Source organism: Sphaeramia orbicularis, chromosome 18 (genome assembly GCF_902148855.1).
Source record: "Sphaeramia orbicularis chromosome 18, fSphaOr1.1, whole genome shotgun sequence".
Lineage (NCBI taxonomy): Eukaryota > Metazoa > Chordata > Actinopteri > Kurtiformes > Apogonidae > Sphaeramia > Sphaeramia orbicularis.
Window position 1 is genome coordinate 37,899,942 of NC_043974.1, and position 19,413 is coordinate 37,919,354.

The following is a 19,413-nucleotide window of genomic DNA, read 5'->3' on the forward strand; positions in this document are numbered from 1 at the left end:
CTTGTACTTACACCGGACACTGCGCTGCAGAGAATTTTTGAGTTAACAGCTAGTAAACTTAAAAATAAAGTAGGTAAGTTTGTTTACTTTATCTAGGATTTGAGCTTGCATTAGAGTTCAGGTGAGACGCTGCATGTCACACATACTGAAAATGAACCTGCTGTAGAATAAGTCCAGTTCAGTGTGGTTTTATGGACTCCCACTAAATTACAGATGGACCCTTCACATCTTTTTAAATACCCAGGAAGCCTAGAAGCAAATACCTACCAAGATTGTCTCTAAATTGTCTGCAGATCTACAGAAATGCAATTGTAAACTTCATTATATGTTACAATGAAATGGGAAAAAGAATTACAGACTGAAATCCCAGACTGTGATTGGCATTTAATGTGTAAAATACAACAGTACAAGCTCCAGACATTGGAGAGAATTTGGTTGGAAGAATTTAACATGCGTCTTCGTTACACCTCAAATTAAAAGTAAACTGACTGGAAAACAACAATGCTGGAGACAATGTGGTCACATGGATGCCAGTCACATTTACTGTCCATGTGTCAAACTACAGCCGTTTTGGGACAATATTATCAGAACTCTGGAGGGCATCTTAAACCATATGGTTCCCAGGGATCCCTGGATTTTGTTTCTGGGATTTATCTAAGAAAGGTTAATTATGAAAGAAGACATGTATCTCTTAAAAATAATGATTGTGGCCCTTAAGAAGGTCAGAAACTGGTTGAAAAGTGATGCTCTAAACCAAAACTTTGAACAAAACTGGAGGAAATGGACACTATTCAAAGACATGGACAGTGCACTCAACTTCATGATTATTTCTGCCTCATCTTTCTTTCTTTCCCCCTTTTTTTTGGTTGGTTGTTAATTTTGGATAGTACTTCTTATACATGTTATACAAAACTAAATAAAGAGTTAAAATAAAAATAAATAAAAAAGAATACCAACACCAACAACCCAAACCCTTTTCCCTTAAGGTGCCGGAGTTTGTTTGTTTTAAATATTCAATTTTGATATCAAGATTTCTAAAAGCTGTAGGTTGGAAATGTTTAGAGATAAAGTCATACTGTAAATGACAAAAATACTGGGTCTGACCCAAAGTTTATGATGGAAGTAAATTTACTCATCTGATTTGCATAATGTGACATCACATGGCGCAGCCATATTGGGATTGTAACTTTCAGTAAAATTGAACTTAGAACATATTTACTTGGAAGTTTTCCTTGTGTTTTTGTTTTTTTGTCATCTTATTCTTAAAATAAATTAACTTAAACATTAGTAGAAAGTAAATGCAGTAAGTTTTAGTAGCTTTTTAGTCAAGCAGCAGAGTAGCCAAATCTGCCCTTATCTATCAAAACTAAAACTAAATAAACTTTACTTACATACTTACTAAACCAGCTTAAGACCATGCCCTTAAAACTGGATTTTCTTCTTCACTTTGAATAGAAACATGCCCTGAAATGGTGTCAGGATTGAAGGCGCATGTGTCCGCCATCTACTGGTAGGAGGTGGTAACAAGATTTAGCAACTCTTGTCTGGATCTATGGTCTGTTTCATTCAGTTATGTTGCTTGTTTGGTGCTTAAAGGGTTAATATGCAGTATATTTTAAAACATGAACTCTGGGATTTAGCACAATTCTTTCTATATGTGAACCTGCTTTAATCAAGGCAGACGTGATTTGATTTCATGTTGACTATGCTGAATCCAGAGCCCAGACAAGACAGATTGGTAACTGTCCACGTAGTTATGGTCTGGACAATAAATCACACCCTGTTTCAGTAATCAGAGTACAGTATTTGAAGGTCAGGAAAAAAGAAATCCTTGTGAGAATTTACAGGCTGTCAAATGTTTGGTCACCTTCATTTGTAAATGAATGAGGAAAAGGTCACAGTTGGGTTGCGGGTGCATCTTCCTGTGGAAACCTTGGCTGTTCTCATGGATGACAGAGTAAGGAAAGAGGAATGATTAAAGTTAGGGGAAACCAATTTAGCATCCAATTCAATTTTCTAACTGATTCATCTGAAAACCACCAGGAAAATGTTTATAAATACACTTTTTTATCTGATATGACAAGTATTTGATTCTGTGCTTTGCTTATAGGGTTGTGTAACCAATGTTGTACATGTAAAAATAACTTTCAGTTGTCTGGCTGTCTACACAAATCTTTGACTCTACCTTGATGACACCTCCAGACTTCCTTCTTCATCTTTCCTCATGTGATTTATCCCACCCTCTTTCTCTCCGTTCCCCATCACTCAGCTGTTCTGTAATTATATTAGTCTCTCTCTCTGCTTTGTTTGTAGATCTGAGGGGAAGCAGGCCCTGCCCTCCCTGATTGCCCTGATTGGAGAGGAAATCACGACTACAGGTCCAGCCGTGCGCAGTCGTCCTTGCCTTCACCATGCAGATGTCCTTCCTTGTCCTTCTGTCCCCGGTCTTTCTCCTTTCTCTCCTCATTCCCTCCTCCTCCTCTCAGAGTGATTCAGACCTCATAGTCCAGACCCGTACTGGAAGAGTCCGCGGTATCCGCTTGCCGGTGCCAGATCGCAGTTTTGTCACCTCCTTCCTGGGTATACCCTTCGCTGAACCGCCACTGGGGAAGCGGCGTTTCCGTCCCGCTGAGCCGAAGCGTCCGTGGACAGGGGTGTACGAAGCCAATGCCTACCCCAATGCCTGCTACCAGTTTGTCGACATGTCTTTCCCGGGTTTTCAGGGCAGTGAAATGTGGAACCCCAACAGGGAGATGAGCGAGGACTGCCTTTACCTCAATGTCTGGGTGCCCTCATCACCAAGACCACACAACCTCACTGTCATGGTGTGGATCTATGGCGGAGGTACCGGGTCACACCTTATTCAGTATGAGTGTACACAGTAGATATGTGTGATTGATTGACAGACATGAATGATTTGGTTCAAGGAACCGACAATAATTACTAACAACAGTGTTGTGTTAAGAGTTTGGAGTATCTCGTAGCCTTTACTCCTTATTGTTTTTTTAATGGCTAAATACTGTGTAGGGATGTAACGATTACTGGTATAACGATAAACCGCAGTAAAGTTGCAGACGGTTAGTATTACCGTTTAAATTCTAATTATCATGATAACTGTGTTTGATTACCGCACTTTTAGGGGGAAAAACCTAATGTAAAGCTATGCTTTTATGTCAAATATTTGAGTATAGTTTTAATTTATTACAATTTTAATTGTATATACCTAATATTTGGAACCAGTATTCACTTTTAAAGTCTGAAAAGATTCGTTAAGCATCTTTGTGTTATTTACACAATAAATTATAAACATTTTTCAAATCAGATTTTATATATTTTTTTGTGTTTTCTGGCCTTTTGTGTTGATATAGTAGGTTAAAGTGAAAAAAATAAGAGACAGATGAAATAGATGTGCTGAAAAAAAGGTATCAAACATGGGTATAGGAAACATTTGTACATATAGTATATAAAGGCAAAATCAAAACTACTGAAAAACTGACAAAATAGGCTCAGACCACTAAGGGTTAATATTTGAATGTTTCTGCCAACAGAAAGTGCATTATGCCTATTGTTTTATTTGTTTTTTTTTTTGTTGTTTTTTTTGTTTTTCAAAATGCAACTTGGTTAAATTATTTCAGTGTGTGTATCAGTACTTTTTGAACATTTTGAACACAATTTCAACAATACCGCGATAATAATAACCGTGATATGAAATTTTCATATCGTTACATCCCTAATACTGTGTTTAGTGATGTTTATGTGTAGACCAGTGCTCTCTATACATTGGACTGCTTTATTAACCAATACACATTATAAACATAGGGCTCAAAAAAATTCTATGCTGTTGTTAACAATATTGTGATATGCCTAAGTGATTGCATTTTGAGTTTACAATGAACAGATAATTTTGTCTTTTTTTGTCTGTATTTTCAGTTCAAACATATAATTTAATAATGTACAGTAGAACCTTGCAGTACGAGTTCAATTTGTTACATGACTGAGCTTGTTTTGCAATTTACTCATTTTACAAATCAATTTTCGCTATTCAAATTAATTGAATTAAAATGAATCTATTCCAGGCTCCAAAAACCACCCAAAAATCCATTTCTGAGGGTTATTAAAATAGAAAAAGTGCAGTTAGAAAGAAAGTAAGAATTATAAAAATATAATAAGAGAATACAAAAGACATAGGCGACCATAATGCTGCCTCAGTTAGATGAACATGTGAACAGAGTGGATTCTGCTCCTGTTGGGGGGAGTATATTTGTAGTATGAAGCTCGCTCATACTGTGGATTTCCATTTGTATTTCAAGGCAAAAATACCCATGACGTGCTGCTCGTAAAGCAAATTACTCATACTGCGAGGTTCTACAGTAATATAATTGTGTTGCTTTTATACATGAATTATCTGAGGAGTATCACCTGTACTTTCATCATATGCAGATGACTGCTTCATTTATCAGAATGTCTGCTGTGGAAGACCTGATGGACTGTCCTGTGGTATCTAACATTTCCAGGGTTCTACAGTGGCTCCTCTTCGCTGGATGTGTACGATGGTCGTTACCTAGCTCACAGTGAGACGGTCATTGTGGTTTCCATGAACTATCGTATCGGTGCCTTTGGCTTCCTTGCTCTACATGGTTCTTCTGAGGCTCCTGGTAACGTGGGCCTGCTTGACCAGAGAATGGCCCTGCAGTGGGTACAGGACAATATTCATTTCTTTGGTGGGAACCCCAAACAGGTATGTTTCTATTTGTTTGTACTAGTAATTTAGTCTTCTACACAATTCTACAGGAAGTAAGTTAAATATGTTCTGTATATCTCTAATTACTGTTCTTCCATCTTTAACAGGTGACTATCTTTGGTGAGAGTGCAGGTGGTGCTTCAGTAGGATTCCACCTCTTGTCTCCAGACAGTCGACCCACCTTCACTAGGGCCATCCTCCAGAGTGGGGTCCCCAACTGCCCCTGGGCCTCTGTAAGTCCTGCTGAAGCACGCAGGAGAGCCACACTGCTGGGCAAGCTAGTGGGCTGCAATGGAGGCAACGACACGGAGCTGGTGGACTGTCTGCGCAGCAAAACTCCACAAGAACTTATTGACCAGGAGTGGCAGGTATCCATGTTTTACATTCTGCAGACTTGAGTCAAAATGAACTCATCCTACTAATACATTTTTGTGTATATGGATATGTACAGCCTGATATAAATGCTGTATTAGTGATGTTATTGCTACGTAATGTACATTTGTGAGTTAGTAGGGAATTGATAAGAATTTAATGATTCTGGTCCCATTATCAATTTTCGCTTTTCAGTTCGATTCCTTATCAGTTCTTTTATTGATTTTCATTGGATTAAGGAACAAACTATAGTACAAATGGCCTTGTTTCCATTAACTTTTTTAATGGCAAACATAAAATAACATTTTGGGTTTGATACAAGTAAAACTCAGGAAGGTTTATAAAAGGTTTAGTGCGAGAGCTACCAGGAGTTTGTGCTAATGTTAACTCTTTAAGTGCCAGACAGTTAAGGGGCTAATAAGCCTTAAAAGTGCCACAGAATTTGGACGTTTTTCAGTATTTCGCGTCGTTCTTATAATATTTGAAGAATCCTGCAGGAAACCGCTCGGTAACATCCGACCGATTGCTGATTACATTCAAAATGCACCGGACTCAGCCGATTCATTATTGATAGTAATTTGCATAATTTATAATAATAATAATAATAATAATAATAATCTTTATTTATATAGCACTTTTCATACATTAAAAACTGTAGCACAAAGTGCTTTACATATCAGTTTAAAAATCAGTACCGCCCCCCACCCACACCCACCCGCACACACACACACACACACACACACACATATACATGCAAACCCACAAGCTCACACAAACTTAAGAAGACTGACTGAGCACGGGTAGACCAGAACAAAAATGTACAAGTAAAAGTGAAACATCAATTTAGGAGCCGCTGTCTCAGGGAGCCGTCCGCACCAGGATGCAGCCGCCGACCCCGGCGACCAGGCACCAGCAACACAGCCCCGCATCCCAACTAGTGGGAGAGGGCCAACTGGGACCCCCACCCACCAGAAAGGAGCGGACCCCAGTGAGAGAAGGCGCCACAGCCCCCGGAGTCCACAGCCGCCCCCCGGCATGGAGGGCTCCCTCTGATGAAACACCGGAGAATAAGAAACATTAAAAAGATATAAAAATATTATTCGGTCGCGTGACCTCAAATTCCCGTCTGCTTGGTCTCAAAAGGGGGACACAGAAAGAACGTCATCGAAATGTGAGAAAGAAATGGGGGTGGATGGTTTGTTTGTACACAAATATGGCGTGTTCTCCAAAGCCGATCTGATCGGCCCGTGGCACTTTACAGGTTGTTTTCGTAAAGCCGATTTAATCGGCCCATGGCACTGAAAGTGTTAACTGCTAATGCTAGTTACTGGTCTCAGGGTCTCAGTTAAGGAAGAATCTTTTTCACAATATATAAACATTTATATTTACATTTTGAAAAACATGATGGAATGTAATTAGATAGATAGATAGATAGATAGATAGATAGATAGATAGATAGATAGATAGATTAAAAAAAGGGAATCATTACTCATTACATTCATATTATTTTTCTATTTTTGTGACATTTCTCCATGATGTGATATGTGACACTGTATAATCTTTTCCATTTTCTCAGTGTTAATTTGTTGTTGTCATCTTGTTCAGGTGCTGCCGTGGTCGGCCCTTTTCCGTTTTTCATTTGTTCCTGTTGTGGATGGTGAAGTTGTGCCCGATACTCCTGAGGCCATGCTCAACTCGGGCAACTTCAAAGATACTCAGATCCTACTGGGGGTCAACCAGGACGAAGGCTCCTACTTCCTACTGTATGGGGCACCTGGTTTCAGTAAAGATAGTGAGAGCCTTATCTCCAGAGAGGACTTCCTGGAAGGTAAAGAGTCAGAAAGAATACTCGTTATGTCATTAGAAAGGCTGTGGTGCTGACTTGTACAAACGTTACATTTCCAGTGTTTGATTACATGTGTATATGATGAATGGTTACATGGTTATTTATTAGGTGTCAAACTGAGTGTACCCCATGCCAATGATATTGGGCTTGAGGCCGTGGTGCTGCAGTACACTGACTGGATGGACGAGAACAACGGGATGAAGAACAGAGATGCCATGGACGACATTGTTGGTGACCACAATGTCATCTGCCCACTGGCCCACTTCGCTCGTTCCTACGCCCAGCACAATGCTCAGAAGGCCAACATGGGAGGAGCCGGCTCTGGGGTGGTGAACAGTGGAGGAAACTCACAAGGTGTGTGTGTCCCACATCAACACTCCACTATTTGATACTAAATATTTTTCAAACATTACTCAGGGTTCCCATGCATCCTGGAAAACCTGAAAAACGACTGACCAATTTTTCAGTCGTGGAAAACATATGGGTCCGATCAAGTGGTAACACGTGGACACATTTGGTGTTCAACAGTCCATGTTATGAAAGCAAAGTAACTTATATGCATGTATTATACATATTTGAGTGGGTATTTATAAGCACTTCAACATTATGGATAACAAAATTTGGGGAGATTAAATTTTTAGGTGAAAAATGTCAAATTACTGCTTTGTAACGCTTGGACTTGAAATGGATATGAGCTTTACGCAAACATTCAAAACATGCGGTTCTCGATAGAAATTGATATGAAGTAGGACAAAACCTTTTACATATTATGTTCAACTATGCTGAAAATACATTTTGTTGTAAAATATTGAAAAGTCTCTGTTTCATTGACATGAGAATGTGGTAACACGTGGACGACTCTTTACCATTTTATGCTGCGGTGCCGTAAGGGGGGGGTAAACGTGACAAATTCATGGGGCCCGGCATTTGTAGGGGGCCTATAGAGCAGTGGAGGGGGTCCAGTGGATACAGGTTAGAAGTTGTGAAAATTTCGTGAAAGATCTGCTGTATAACAGTGGCATAGACGCCGAGAGTCAGACGTTGAAAGCATGTTAAGTTTCCCTTTCCCTTCACGCCAGTGTTAGTTCCATTAGTTATAGATCTGATTCCCTGCCTAAAATAAGGCAGAGGCAGGATTTTATTTTACATAAAAGTGCAGTATATAGAGTCATAGAGGAAAGTTTGACTGTACAAAATCTAATGAGTACTTCCTGTTCTGTTTGTGTGAAGGAGGTGTGTACCTCTACCTGTTCGATCACCGGGCATCCAACCTGGCCTGGCCAGAGTGGATGGGTGTGATCCACGGCTACGAGATTGAGTTTGTCTTTGGACTTCCACTGGAGAAGAGGCTCAACTACACCCTAGAGGAGGAGAAACTCAGCCGACGCATGATGAAATACTGGGCCAACTTTGCACGGACAGGGTGGGAGATTATGGCTTTTCTTCTTCTCACTTAAAGCCATTAAGCATTTATTTGATGAACATTATTAAGTGAATAAGTTAGTTAAAGTGCACAATAATTCTGTATTACACAGACACATTTGTAATAAACAGTAGTGGAAGTTCCCTGCTTTGCATAAATGATGATTAATGCATGTTCTGGCACAAACCAGTGCAGCACCACTAACTCACTGTTAAAACACACATCCACCTTTTCTCTGTGTAAAACTGCAAATTCATATGAAAAAGGGCTCATTCTTCTGTAAATACAAACATGACTGTATCCAGATTACTTCAGATTCTCTGCAGGAAAGAACAATTGATGATTCTAATTGAGTCATCCTTGGGCAGTTGTAGTGGGGCTGGGATATCTCAGTCTTGTATTGTGATCAGTCTTAATTTGGTGCATGATCTTGTTAGAGGAATTCTACGCATCATTAAAAAATCTGAATCAGAATATTTTTGGGTATTACAGTTGCTCCTTTCAAATTTAATAAAATGTAGCAGGAAAGAAACTATCGGTACAACAGAAAAAAGAAATATATATATAAACAGCAATTTGTACAGGTATGTACTAGACTAGTGTTTCTCAGCCTTTTTTGAACAAACACCCACTAACAGCATCAGGAGTTTTAAATACCCCAGTTTACTATATTTCAGAGTGTGTAGCCCTAAACTATGACAAAGACCCTTATGGACACACACAGCCTAAGCTTCCAGAAAACAGAGAACACTAGAGGATGACTTAGGTTAGGTGGAACTTGCCTATATTTTGTAAGAGGTGAAAAAATTGTGATTCAGGTCAAACACGTTGAAGCTGGTTTTTTTTTTTTTTTGGAATTAATACTCATGGAGTCAGATTCTAACCCCAATCCTAACAACCTAAGCAACGCATAGTTAACCCCACCTATATCAAACTCTATTATCCAGTCTACAAGAACATGTGGTCTGCTTTTTCTATTTTTATCCATTTTTTTATTCCATTTTTATCCATTTCTCATTGTGATATATTTCTCCATTTACCCTCCCTCGCAGAAATCCCAATGTCAACCATGACGGGTTGGTGGAGAGCAGGAAGCGCTGGCCTCTGTTCACTGTCAGCGAGCAGAAACACGTTGGACTCAATACTGAACCACTGAAGATCCACAAGGGCCTGAGGAACCAGATGTGTGCTTTCTGGAACCGCTTCCTGCCACGCCTCCTCAACATCACCGGTAAACACTGCTTATAAACATGTGCGCTGCTCAATATGTAACCAGTACCATCATATATTTCCTTCCAAACAGACCAATGGCATGTTCATATCAGTGTAAACCACATTGGTGTGATGTGATGGAGCTACAGTCAATTCTTTGTATCATAAACAGAAATTAGCAATTTCTTCTTCTCTGATAAAACTACTGGTGCGATTAATTTCAAGTTTTATATGTAGCTTCCTTGGGACAATGTCTACAAAATTTGCTCACACTTTTGGGAAATTTAGATTTTTACACTTTTGACAAATAAGTTTTTGAATTATTACAAATTTGCCTTACTTATAATGGGTCATATTTTAATGACTTATAATATGGAAATAGAGATATAATAATAATAATAGCTTTATTTATATAGCACCTTTTAAAAACAAAGTTTACAAAGTGCTTTTGACAGACAAAGGGCACAACAGCAGGATACAAGATGCAAGTAAAAACACTAAAACAGAAGCAACACAATAGGAGAGATGTGTACAACAATGCAGAAACATGACACTTCGAATAAATTAAATGAATCGGAATAAAGAGGGCAGGGATAACGTAACATGATGCTGTCAAATCAATGCAAAAATAAAGGAGTGAGACAAAACATCATGTATGAGAATATAAACCAACAATCAAACAGGATAAGATTCAAATGTAAAAAATTAAAAATTCAATCAATATAGATATCAATATAGTTATTATTGAGCACTGATAGGAAGTCATATATGGACTTTCATTTGGGTCCATGACCTTTGACCTTGAAGGGTCAAACTCAAGGTCACCAGTGCCTAGATTTTAACAATCTTCTTTTCTGAAACTACTGGTTGGATTCATTTCAATTTTTTTATGTAACTTCCTTGGGACAATGTCTACAAAATTTGTTCACATTTTTGAGAAATTTTGATTTTGGAATTTTTGACAAATTTACAAATTTGCCTTTATAATAGTATATAATGGTATTTGATGGCTTATAACATAGACATGGTTACACATATCAATAAAGTTACTATTGAGCACTGATAGAAGTCATATATGGACTTTAATTTAATTAGCTGAGTTCTCCCCCAGTGAAAGTACCACCCACTTCTATTGGGAGACTGATCTGCATCAAAACCACAGGACTCTTAACATGGCCACAGAACCTGACAACCTCACAAATTCAACTTGTTATTGGTTCTTGATAGAAAATGCCAGTGAGCTACAGGGCTATTAGTTCTATTTTTTATCTTGGCACGTATCACCTCTCACTCTCCCCCCACCTTTGACTTTCTTTGTGGCTCCAAAATAAACAAACTGCAGACTTCTAAACAGCAGTGGGTGACATCACAGTGTCCATTTCTTTTCCACTGTGCTTCATTATTATACCTTATGAGGTGTGTTTTCGTTTTCTCCCTTTTACGTGTCATGATCAGGCTCTGATCTGACTCCCTCTGTGTACCTAATGTGTTCAAGGGATCTTTATTATCCCCCAAGGGCAATTTGTTTTGCAGCCAGCAGAACAATCAGCAAGCACACAGACAAAAACAAATACCATAATTACAATACAAGAATAAATAATTAAAGAGACTCATTAACCAGCTGGATGGCAGATGGAATAAATGATTTGTATCTGTATCTATGACCTGATGGAAGCAATCTGAATTCATCAGATAACGGATGACTCGAGTCAGCAATAATCAAGGTTTCTGCGGGTCATTAAAAAGCATTAAGTCATTAAATAGATTTTGTGAAAATTTAGGCCTTAAATGGCATTAAAAAGCATTAAATTCAATGTCCAGAGGCATTAAAAAATTAAATACAATTGATAGAAAAAAAGCATTGTTACTCATGATTTATTTTGATTATATAAACATTTAATAACTTGGATCAGAAGTATAGTAACCCCTTAATTGTCTGTTGTTTATGGCCAATACACAAAGTCACAGCACCAGATGCTTGGAATGCAACGTGCTGTGAGCGTGCTCATGCTGTGGTGAAAGAGCGGAGGAAATATTGGGAAATGTCGGAAAAATGGGAAAATGCAAGTTTCAGCAGAAGTGATTGGAGAAGGAACTATTCAGAACCTGGTTAAAGCCTGTCAATGGTAAACCAACATAAAACTGTATCTGCAGTTGGACATGGGCATTAAATTAGTTTAAAGTGGCATTAAAAAGCATTAAATTAGATTTGCAGATACCTGCAGAAACCCCGATAATGCTTCCAGCCTTTTTCAGGGATCTGCTGTTGTACAGGCCAACAAGATCATTGAGGGGAGCGCCAGCAATTTTAGTGCAAATTCTCACGATTTCTCTGTTGAGCAGAAAGTGACCCGTCCTATCAGATAAAAGAAAAGGTTCAAATGGATTCAATTAGGGATGCACCGACACCACTTTTTTCCAGACCGAGTACAAGTACTTACATTTGAGTACTTGCTGATACCAAGTACTGATATGAGTACTTAATAATCCCATTCCAGTTCTTAGTTACTTTTGTAAATGTGCTTTATTGTCGTTGTCATTAGTCTGACTGAAACAAATTGCGGCTACTGACATTTAATGTGTTGGAATGAGCGTTTGTCAATCAATCCACCAGAGGGCGCCGCTCTTAATTAACCATACTGGACAAATACCACAAAGAAAAGTAAAGTTTTTTGAGAAGAAGAAAGTCAGTAATAACAAACATGGAGGCGACAGAGGTAACACTAATGTGATACTAATGTTGATGTTGATATTGCTGAGGGTAGTTGTCATAAATCTGTCAGTAGTTTTTCTCTAACTCACACAGTCGCTCTTTGAACAGATCCTCTACCTCCACAGTTCCCACTGGTATTCTCCGTCTGGGTACACATCCGCGAGCACCTGGAAAACGGATGGAATGTACGCAGAGGACGGACAGAACACTCCGTCCGTATCCGTCTGTCTTTAACGTTACTTGCAGTCAGCGTTACTTTTGTCATCATCATTTATTTTGAAAAATCTCCACACTGCTGACCAAGGCTATTGTCGTTAACGAAAACGAACGAAATGACGAAAACTAAAATTGAAAAAACATTTTTGTTAACTGAAATAAATTAAAACTCAAAAGAAAAAAACGATAACTAACTGAAACTGTATTGTGTGCTTACAAAAGTAACTAAAACGTATAAAAATTATGGATAAAATTCCCTTAGTTTTCGTCTTTGTCAGTGTTGATATAGGATAGAACATGTGAAAATTTCTTCTAAGATCAGCGGTATAAGAGAGGTATAGAAGTCAGGAGGCTAATGGTGAAAGTATAGAAAGTTTCAGTTTTGTTTTCACGTAAGTGATGTTGTGTATAGATCACACCCCCACCTACATTACCCCCTCCAACCTGCTACAGGGAATTTATACATCGTACTGTACATATGTTTGTGTCTCTGCTCAGTTAGAGCCGCCCAAACCTGATCCCCAAATAAAGTGTCCGGGGTAACCTCACTGATTTCTTTGAATAGGATGGTGAGGAAGATTAAATACATGAAAAAACTGAAACTAATACTAAAACTAAGCATTCAGAAAAAACGACAACTAATAAAAACTAGCAAACCTGCTCTAAAAACTAATTAAAACTAACTGAATTAGAAAAAAAAAAGTCTAAACTAAATAAAACTAAACTATAATTAGAAATCCAAAACTATTATAACCTTGCTGCTGACATTGCTCCTCCGCCACGTACCTGCTGCACTTAACTGCGAATGTCACGCTGCCTTAAGTGGTATCAGTGTGGTTGTATCGGAATACTTTTACGAGTACGAGTACACACGCTGAGTATCGGTATCGGTGCACCCCTAGATTCAATAAAACAGCAGTAAAACGTACTCATAAAAGTTGTGTCAACATTAAAACTGTGCAGTTTGTGTAAAAAGTTGTGTTTGTGTTTCTTTCAGACAACATAGACGAGGCTGAGCGTCAGTGGAAAGTGGAGTTCCACCGCTGGTCCTCCTACATGATGCACTGGAAGAGCCAGTTCGACCACTACAGCAAGCAGGAGCGCTGCACTGACCTCTGAGAGCTTCGACAGCCACATGAGAGCATGATAGGGAAGGGGAAGGCAGAGAGAACAAGCTATGGCCATTTTCCTCCATAGACCCTCAGAGAAGTCTAACTTCATCCCAGTCCTTTTTGATCAGTTCTCCGATTCAGTACACACCCAGACACAGGCACTGTAATTTCCTTATTTATATTATTTATTTTCTTTATTTATGTTTTTTTCTGGAGTTGTGTGTGTGTGTCTGTGAAAATTTAAGGGCTATGGAGGGAAGTTGTCATCACTACTGAGGAATATTTGAAATGTCAGAGATGTGTCATTACCTCGGGCGTGTGTGTATGTGTGTTTGTGTGTGTACGTGTTTGTGTGTGAGGATGTGTATGTGTTGGAGAACAAGAATATGTGTGTGGGGGTGTGGCTTGAAAGCCTCCAGTTTTTTTCTCAGATCTCAACAGGCCCATAACAATGCACCACTGCTGGTTTTATACTTTTGTCTGTCTGTTAATCGCATTTTTTGGGGGGGTTTTTTGGTTTTCGGAAGATTCCTTTTTTTTTTTTTTTTTTTTTTTTTACTGTATCAGGGACTTTTTTGGACTCAACATCACTGTTTATTTCTGTCTCAAATCACTACTGTCATTGTCTGTCATTTTGTGTGTCACATTGTCTTATGTGTTTGTCATTTGGTAAAGCCATAACATGAGTACCTATCGTTTCCTTCCATTTGGGTGTAAATTGTGAGGATGCTGTCAAAAGGCTCCATGGAAACCTCAGTGTTCTGTCCCCAAAACCAGTTCAGAATTGACAAGTTTGTAGGTTTGAATCCAAAGTCATGTTTATGTTTCTTTCTCTTATCGTTTGCACTATATCAGTCATTCTTTCTTCAGTATCAACATAAATAATTAGAAGACCCGTTAATACAAAAATGCATTGAAATAATCCTCCAAATGCTGCACAAATGAAAGGACAGCTCAGGAAAAGTCACTACAAATCGTAATATTCTGATTGGTCCGTCTCAATGGGATTGTTGGACGTTAGCGTTGATCTGTCCCTTTAACTATGTATGTAACAAGGTGACAATAGGTGCTGTATCACATGGGTTACCCTGCAAAAATCTAAATCTGACCAAGTGTATTTGTCTCATTTCTAGTCAAAATATGTCATCACACTTATAAAAAAACATAATCACTTAAAGAGTAAATTTTCAGTGAGATATAAGAACTTATTTTTAGACAATAGATCTGGAAAATCTTATTTCAACAAATCTTACCAAGATAATTTTCACTTGTTCCACTGGCCAATTTTTTTGCTTGAATTTAGCAACAAAAAAAAATTGAATTAAGCAAAAAAAAAAAAATCTGCCAATGGAACAAGTGAAATCTATTGTCTAAAAATCAGTTCTTATATCTCACTGAAAAGTTCCTCTTTAGGTGATTGTCTTATTTTAAGTGTGATGACATATTTTGACTAGAAATGATAAAAAAAAAAAACATACACTGTAAGATTTAGATTTTTTCCAGTGTTGGTAAGATTTAGATTTTTGCAGTGAACGAAGCGTTCTGATTTGAACCAAGTGTATATTTCACATTTCTAGTCTAAATATCTCATCACACTTAAAATAAGACATAATCACCTAAAGAGGAACTTTTCAGTGAAATACAAGAACTTATTTTTAGACAATAGATCTGGAAAATCTTATTTCAAGAAATCTTACCGAGATAATTTTCACTTATTCCATTGGCAGAATTTTCAAGCTTAATTCAACATTTTTTTTTTTTTTTTGCTTAATTCATGCAAAAAAGTGAAAATCCTCTTGATAAAATCTCTTGAAATAAGATTTCCAAGATATATTATCTACAAATAAGTTCTTATATCTCACTGAAAAGTTACTCTTTAGGTGATTACGTCTTATTTTAAGTGTGATGAGATATTTTGACTAGAAATGAGAAAAATACACTTGGTAAGATTTGGATTTTTTCCAGTGTAAAAACTCATGCCACCAATCCGTCTGAGATCCACCAGTTTGTCTGGATAGGAACCTTTCCAGTTAAACCACATGTCAACATAAACTGGTTTTGATGTGTTGGTGTGCCCCCCTTTGCCCTGAAATCAGTGGCAACAGTTTCTACTACATGAAATCCAGGAGTGGGACATTTAAATATGCATTTATCAATTTAAGATAAGATATGATATACTTTATTGTCCCCAGGGGGTAAATTTATTGGGGGCAATAGTGCAGAGACAGAAAACTCAGTACAAATAAGAAGACCTCTCAGTGCAGACACATCACAACAGTAAATAACACCAACCATACTGTGACATGGCATACTGAAGCATGGGACAGTATACAGCACCAATAGATAAATAAATAAAACTCTTGCACAACCCTACATCCATACCAAAATATGCAACATCGCAGGAATTAAAAGCCAGTGTGATTAAAAATATTAATAGAAGATGAGACACCACCATCAATAAATAGGGATAAAATGTGATGAAAATAAATAAATAGTAACCAGCCATTTTCACGGTTACAGAGTAAGCAGTCGAGATTTTTTTAGGAGAGATTATTTATTATTTATTTATTTATTTATTTATTTATCTATTTATTGTATTTTATTAGGCAGTGTAAGCTTCCCTTCTACAAACCCCTCAGAATATGGTGAAGTTTCAGAACATACGTCTGCTTTGGACAGCAGGCGTATTAGAAATTTGAGTGATTTGCTCATCGTTCTCTGGCTTTAGTGAATTGGCACATTTGAACGTCATTATTTATTAAGTTTAATAATGTGTTTAATAATTAGCAGTCAGCTCCTGCTCTTATACACAATTAGACAACTATATTGGAAATTGATAATGGTGACTAAGGAGGTAACAGGAGTTTAGTTGGATTTTTGGAGTTAAATGTCACCAAACAAATAGTCAAAATAAATATAAAAGAATGATAACACTTAGAGGTTGTAGGTTCCTTAAGTCGAATCTATGACCCTGTTTTAAAACTTTAACAACCACACTGAATGACTAGGGGTGTGTATTAGCAAGAATCTGGCGATACGATATAAATCACAATACTAGGATCACGATACGATATATCATGATACTGTTAAAAAGGCAATTTTTTGTTTGTTTCTTTTTTTTAAGATTATTTCCTTGAAGGACTGAATTCCACCAGAAATATGTACGAATACTAAACACATTTTTGTTTGATCGGAACAGGATCTAATGCTATATCACAACAGTTTTCTAATTCTCCTAGTTTCCAAAGGAACTAACATCTGCCTCATTCAGACAGTAAAAAGTGCTTTTAGGAGACTTCAAATAACGATTATTTAATAAAACAATGTTAAATAATAATAAATAAGATATAAACAATAAAGAAAAACAAAAAACAAAAAATGAACCTCCGCCATATCTGCATTTGAATAAATACCTACAAATATCGATACAGTACTTTTTAATATCGATTAGGGACGTAACGATTACTGGTATAACGATAAACCATGGTAAAATTCCCGACAGTTAGTATTACCGTTTAAATTCTAATTATCATAATAACCGTGTTTGATTACCACATTTTCAACACAAACTTGATATGGAAAATGGTCAAACAGTGGCCATAAGGTTCCATCTTTAATGCACATTTGTATGTTTGATGTTTACATGTTAATATTTGAACGTTTCTGCAACAGAAAGTACATTGTGCCTATTATTTTATTTGGGGTTTTTTTTGTTTCTTTTATTTTTTTTTCAGAATACAACTTGGTTAAATTATTTCAGGCTGTGTATAAGACAAATTCTTTTTGAACATTTTGAGCACATTTCAACAATACCATGATAATAATGATAACCATGATAATTTTGATCACAATAACAGTGATATGAAATTTTCACATTGTTACATCCCTAATTTCGATACAGTGCTTTTTAATATCGGTACAGTATTGTGAAATGAAATATCGTGATATATTGCAGAACTGATATTTTCTAACACCCCTATGAATGACGTGACCTCAGTGTCGTGTCCATCTCTTACATATTTCAATACCAGTCTGTCCTGCACTATTTATTTTCACTTTTCAGTTTTTTTTCCGACTTTTGTCCTCCTTTTTGTTTTTGCCGCCTCCCTCCTTCACTCCTCTTCTATTTCTCTCATCGTCGTGCACTACTTATTTTTATTTTTCAGGTTTTTTTCCCACTTTTGTCCTTCTTTTTGTTTTTGCCGCCTCCCTCCCTCCTTCACTCCTCTCTTCTATTTCTCTCCTGGTCGTTCTGTCTTGCGTCTCTCCCTCTCCTCTCCCCTCCATCATCCCTCCTGCTTTCCACCTCTCCGTTTTTCGCTCTCTCTTTAATCTTGCGTCTGTCGTCTTGGTCTTCATCTGTAATCAGCCTCCGCCTACCCTCCTGTCTTCCCCACTTTCTTCCTTTCATCCTTCACTCCTTCCAGTGCCGTCCTCCTCACTCCTGCTTCCCCATGTCTTCCACCTCATCTAACTTTCCTCCATCTCATCATCCCTCTTATTTCCTCTTCTTTCTCATCCATCTCTCGTCTCTCACCCGCCCTCCCCATCCCCCTCTCTCTCTCTCCCTCCGTGCCCCACCACGTCCTCCTCCTGCCTTTCTCGTTAGTCTAATGGAGGCAGAGTAATTCACTCAGTGGCAGTATAATGTGACAGAGCGCTGGCTCAGCCTCTGGCCTGCCAGCCAACAGCAACACCAAGGATGGATAGATGAAAATGGAGGTGGAAAAGTAGAGAGAGATGAGGCCATGTGAAAGGGAAGGGGCATAGGGATAGAGAAGAAAAGGTGGAGGTTTGATGGTAAGATGAAAAGACGGTCAGTTACATAACTCGTGTCTCGAAAAACAGTGTATGTGTAAAGGAAACACAGCTTCCTCAAATCCCCAACACTGTCAAATAAATGTTGAAAAGCTCATTTGAAGCAGGAGCATTTTAACATAGAATGCGTTAAATGAGGATGTGGACAATAGTTTCTTATCAGCCACTAAAAAAACAAACAATCCTCAGTGGAAATGTATTATTTCACAATTAATTAGAAATTACAAGTTAAACTAATAAATACCTACAATGAATGAAGTAATAAATCATTGAACATTAAATTCAAAATAATTAAATGCATTTTTGTCCTCTGTAGGGGACAAAAAATTCACAGTTTTACTTTAAAAAGTGCAGTCCATTGCAAAGGACATTCCAATAAATAAAAAATAAATAAATAAATAAAAATAACTGGGGAAAAAAATGTTTGTGAAAAAACGGTTGCATTATGCAGTTTCCAATCAGGACAACTGTTTAATGTAAAAAAGCCAAAACTTTCACTTCCCTGGGTCTCAGGAGGATATGAACCTCAAACCCTCAAAAAATCTAGGTGAGTTTATGAAGTAATAAATCACTGAGCATCAAACTCAAAATAATTAAATACATTTTTGTCCTCTGTTGGGGACAAAAATTTCAGTTTTACTTTAAAAAAGTGCAGTCCATTGCAAAGGACATTCCAATAAAAATAAATAAATAAATAAAAACTGAAAAAAAATGTGTGTGAAAAAACATTTGCATTAAGCAGTTTCCAATCAGGACAATTGTTTAATGTACAAAATGCCAAAACTTTCACCTCCTTGGGTCTCAGGAGGATATGAACCTCAAACCCTCAAAAAATCTAGGTGAGTTTAGGCTAGTTTGTTAGTTTAGTTTTATTTCGAGCTCATAGAATCATCAGATAACAAAGAACCATACAACATGGTTAAACAAAATTTTTCTACGCTCAAAAAGGAGTGGGAAGAA

At 37.5% G+C, this 19,413-nt stretch overlaps 1 protein-coding gene across 2 annotated transcripts in view; it reads left to right on the plus strand.

Annotated features, from left to right (window-relative positions):
• Positions 1 to 14,426, plus strand: part of ache (acetylcholinesterase (Yt blood group)) — a 41,151-nt gene extending 26,725 nt beyond the window's left edge. For both annotated transcript variants that reach the window (XM_030162074.1, XM_030162075.1), the window contains 8 exons: positions 2,314 to 2,844; positions 4,515 to 4,738; positions 4,849 to 5,109; positions 6,719 to 6,941; positions 7,068 to 7,313; positions 8,190 to 8,382; positions 9,435 to 9,613; positions 13,521 to 14,426. In XM_030162074.1, the coding sequence (XP_030017934.1) occupies positions 2,412 to 2,844; positions 4,515 to 4,738; positions 4,849 to 5,109; positions 6,719 to 6,941; positions 7,068 to 7,313; positions 8,190 to 8,382; positions 9,435 to 9,613; positions 13,521 to 13,642 (1,881 nt within the window). In that variant the 5' untranslated portion in view covers positions 2,314 to 2,411 and the 3' untranslated portion in view covers positions 13,643 to 14,426. The remainder of the gene's footprint in view (positions 1 to 2,313; positions 2,845 to 4,514; positions 4,739 to 4,848; positions 5,110 to 6,718; positions 6,942 to 7,067; positions 7,314 to 8,189; positions 8,383 to 9,434; positions 9,614 to 13,520) is intronic.
• The last annotated feature ends 4,987 nt before the right edge of the window (positions 14,427 to 19,413 follow it).